The following is a 2,444-nucleotide window of genomic DNA, read 5'->3' on the forward strand; positions in this document are numbered from 1 at the left end:
TGTGACCCCTGTACCTCTCTAAACATGTTACATGTTCAGCGGAACATCAAGGACAGGTCGAATTGGCGGGGAAAAACACGCCTGCCCCCTTGGCTCAGTAAGCGCTGTATTTCATGCACAAGACAAAATATTAGGTTGCTTTTGATTGGCTCTCTCAGAAGTCAAAAACGTACCCTCCGGGTCCGCCAAGTGTATTTTCGACAGACCTGTAAGCTGATTCATGTTTACGGGATTTAGCTTTTCAAATTGGTGCATGCTCGCACTTCAACGCCATGATGTAATAGTAAGAACACCTCCTGCCACACAACGTTTCTGACGGCGGTATTGACACTGATCACAGGGTAGCTCATCTAAATCAAACTGAAAGAGTAAGCATGCAGGTGCGCCGTTAGGAGAACATTTTTTTATACAAAGCTCCTGGTGAGTATGGGACGTGTAGGGTGGCATGCGGAATAGAACAACAACTGACCGTCTGCTCATTTAGTTCGCAATCCCCGTGGAATGAAACGCGAGGCGCTGTTGACGTAAACAACCTTCTTCAAGGGGGAATGCACTACTTCTTTTTTCAAAAAGCGACCACCGCCGTTTCTATTTTTGTTACAATCGAGAACGACTGCAGTTTGCTTCTGCACGAGTACACACTGGAAAGGTATAAATTGACTTGGACCACGACACCAGAAGCCAAACTGCCGTTCCAGCGCCGAACTGGATGAGAGATGATCCTCAGACTGGTAGAATATATAAGTGCAGACAACCACGCGTAGACGCTGAACCAGAGGTCGACGACAAAAACAAAAATGCAGCATGTCCTCAAGAGTCCGCCGTCAGGTAACTTTCCCTGGAAGGACTGTGCCGGTAGCCGGCACCCTCGTGAGAGCACCGCACCGGCCCACTGGTACTGGCGACGCTGGCTCCATGATGGTCGCGCGGAATACCATCAAGCATCGCGACGTGGATGTCTCCTGCCTGCAGAGGCACCAACCGCTCGGGGCTGGACCTCCGCGAGTGGAGTTCCGAGGAAGGCGGGGGAAGCTCTGGCACGATGAATTGGACCTCGGTCACGGACGCCGGAGGGTTCTTCTTCTTCTGCGAGGCAAGTCGGAAGCTGCGCCGCAGCGGCGCGCAGTTGGGGTACGCCCGCTGGGACACGTCATCCCCAAAGAGCAGGTCTCCGGCGCGCCGCCGAAGACTCCGGTTCCTCGAAGACCCCAGCTCGCCGTCGTCTTCGTCGTCGTCGTAGGAGCGTCCGGTAATGCGGTCGTAGACGAGGGTGACCAGGATCACGGACAGGATGAGTCCGCCGACAATGGTCAGCATGATGCCGATAGCGGCTAGGGTCTCGGTGGCCACCAGGACAGCGCCGCAGAGGAGGGCGAGGAAGGCGAAGACCAGGTTCAGGATGAGGCCGCAGCAGCGGCGGGTGCACAGGTAGAGGGCTAGGAGTCCCGGGATGACGATGGGGCTCGAGATGAGCAGGTACTCCCAGGAGGCGTGACCTGGAGGCTGGGCCACGGTGAGTGCGATGGCGAAGCAGAGTCCGATGCCCAGGACCGAGAGGAAGGCGAGGACGCCCAGGTAGCGGCACAGGCGGCGGCATTTGGGCGGCTGGTTCTGGGGGTCCACTCCCGCACTCTCGCTGATGGCAATCAGGCCCGGGGCGTAGTTCTCGGCCGCCCACATCGTCACATGTTCGACGGGCGGGACACCGTGGTCGTTCCGAACGACGGGTCTGCGATGCAAGAGACGCGAGGGGCTTAAATGCAAATAAGGAATTAAAAAACAAAAGTTTGATGCGTTTTCGGAATTCAGATAAACGAAGCGTGCGCTCCAACTCTTTCTCAGATTGACTGACTTAGTGATTATATAGTGTGCCTGAAATACTCAGGCTCGTTCTAAAATGGGCCGTAAAAATTGGCGTTTGCACGTAGCAATCTGAACTTTTCATCAAAAGTGTAATTCACTGGTCGGGTTTGTCATGCAAAACTACAAAGGTTAGCTCCCCTTCTGTAAAAAGAGGGCTAAAAACCTTGCCGGGGTCAATGCCGGATGGCGACGCAGACGACAGAGTTGAGTGGCGGGGCGCTTTTGGCGAACGTATTGTTCGATGGAGCTACTTCATTATCGAAACTGCTAGCGACGACCGCGGTCTAATAAAATTAAAATAAACTTTTTTTTATATAATGCACCCTCGGTCTAAATATAAGCAGGGCACTGATAGCATACCTTAAAGTAACAAAACAAATGTGGTCGCCTAACGACGGCACCCACGGCGCTCTTGCTGCCGACGGATTTCGTCTGCGTGTCGTCTGCTTCCTTTCACTGGTCGACTCCTCCGGCGCTGCTTCCGACGCCATGGGCTCTAAGTTCGTCAGACACAAAGTTGGGGCAAAAGTTTACGGAGCGCGCCGATTGGACTATCACGACGATGACTTTGCGCTTTTGTC

At 53.9% G+C, this 2,444-nt stretch overlaps 1 protein-coding gene across 1 annotated transcript; it reads right to left on the minus strand.

Moving 5' to 3' along the window:
• Positions 1-761: 761 nt before the first annotated feature.
• On the minus strand, positions 762-1,680 carry LOC121045859. Its single transcript, XM_040499233.2, has one exon. It carries the CDS (start codon positions 1,678-1,680, stop codon positions 811-813), a length of 870 nt encoding a protein of 289 aa, XP_040355167.1. The 3' UTR covers positions 762-810.
• Between the last annotated feature and the right edge of the window lie 764 nt (positions 1,681-2,444).

The sequence above is a fragment of the Ixodes scapularis genome, unplaced genomic scaffold (genome assembly GCF_016920785.2).
Source record: "Ixodes scapularis isolate PalLabHiFi unplaced genomic scaffold, ASM1692078v2 PGA_scaffold13__105_contigs__length_92229423, whole genome shotgun sequence".
Taxonomy (NCBI): Eukaryota; Metazoa; Arthropoda; class Arachnida; order Ixodida; family Ixodidae; genus Ixodes; species Ixodes scapularis.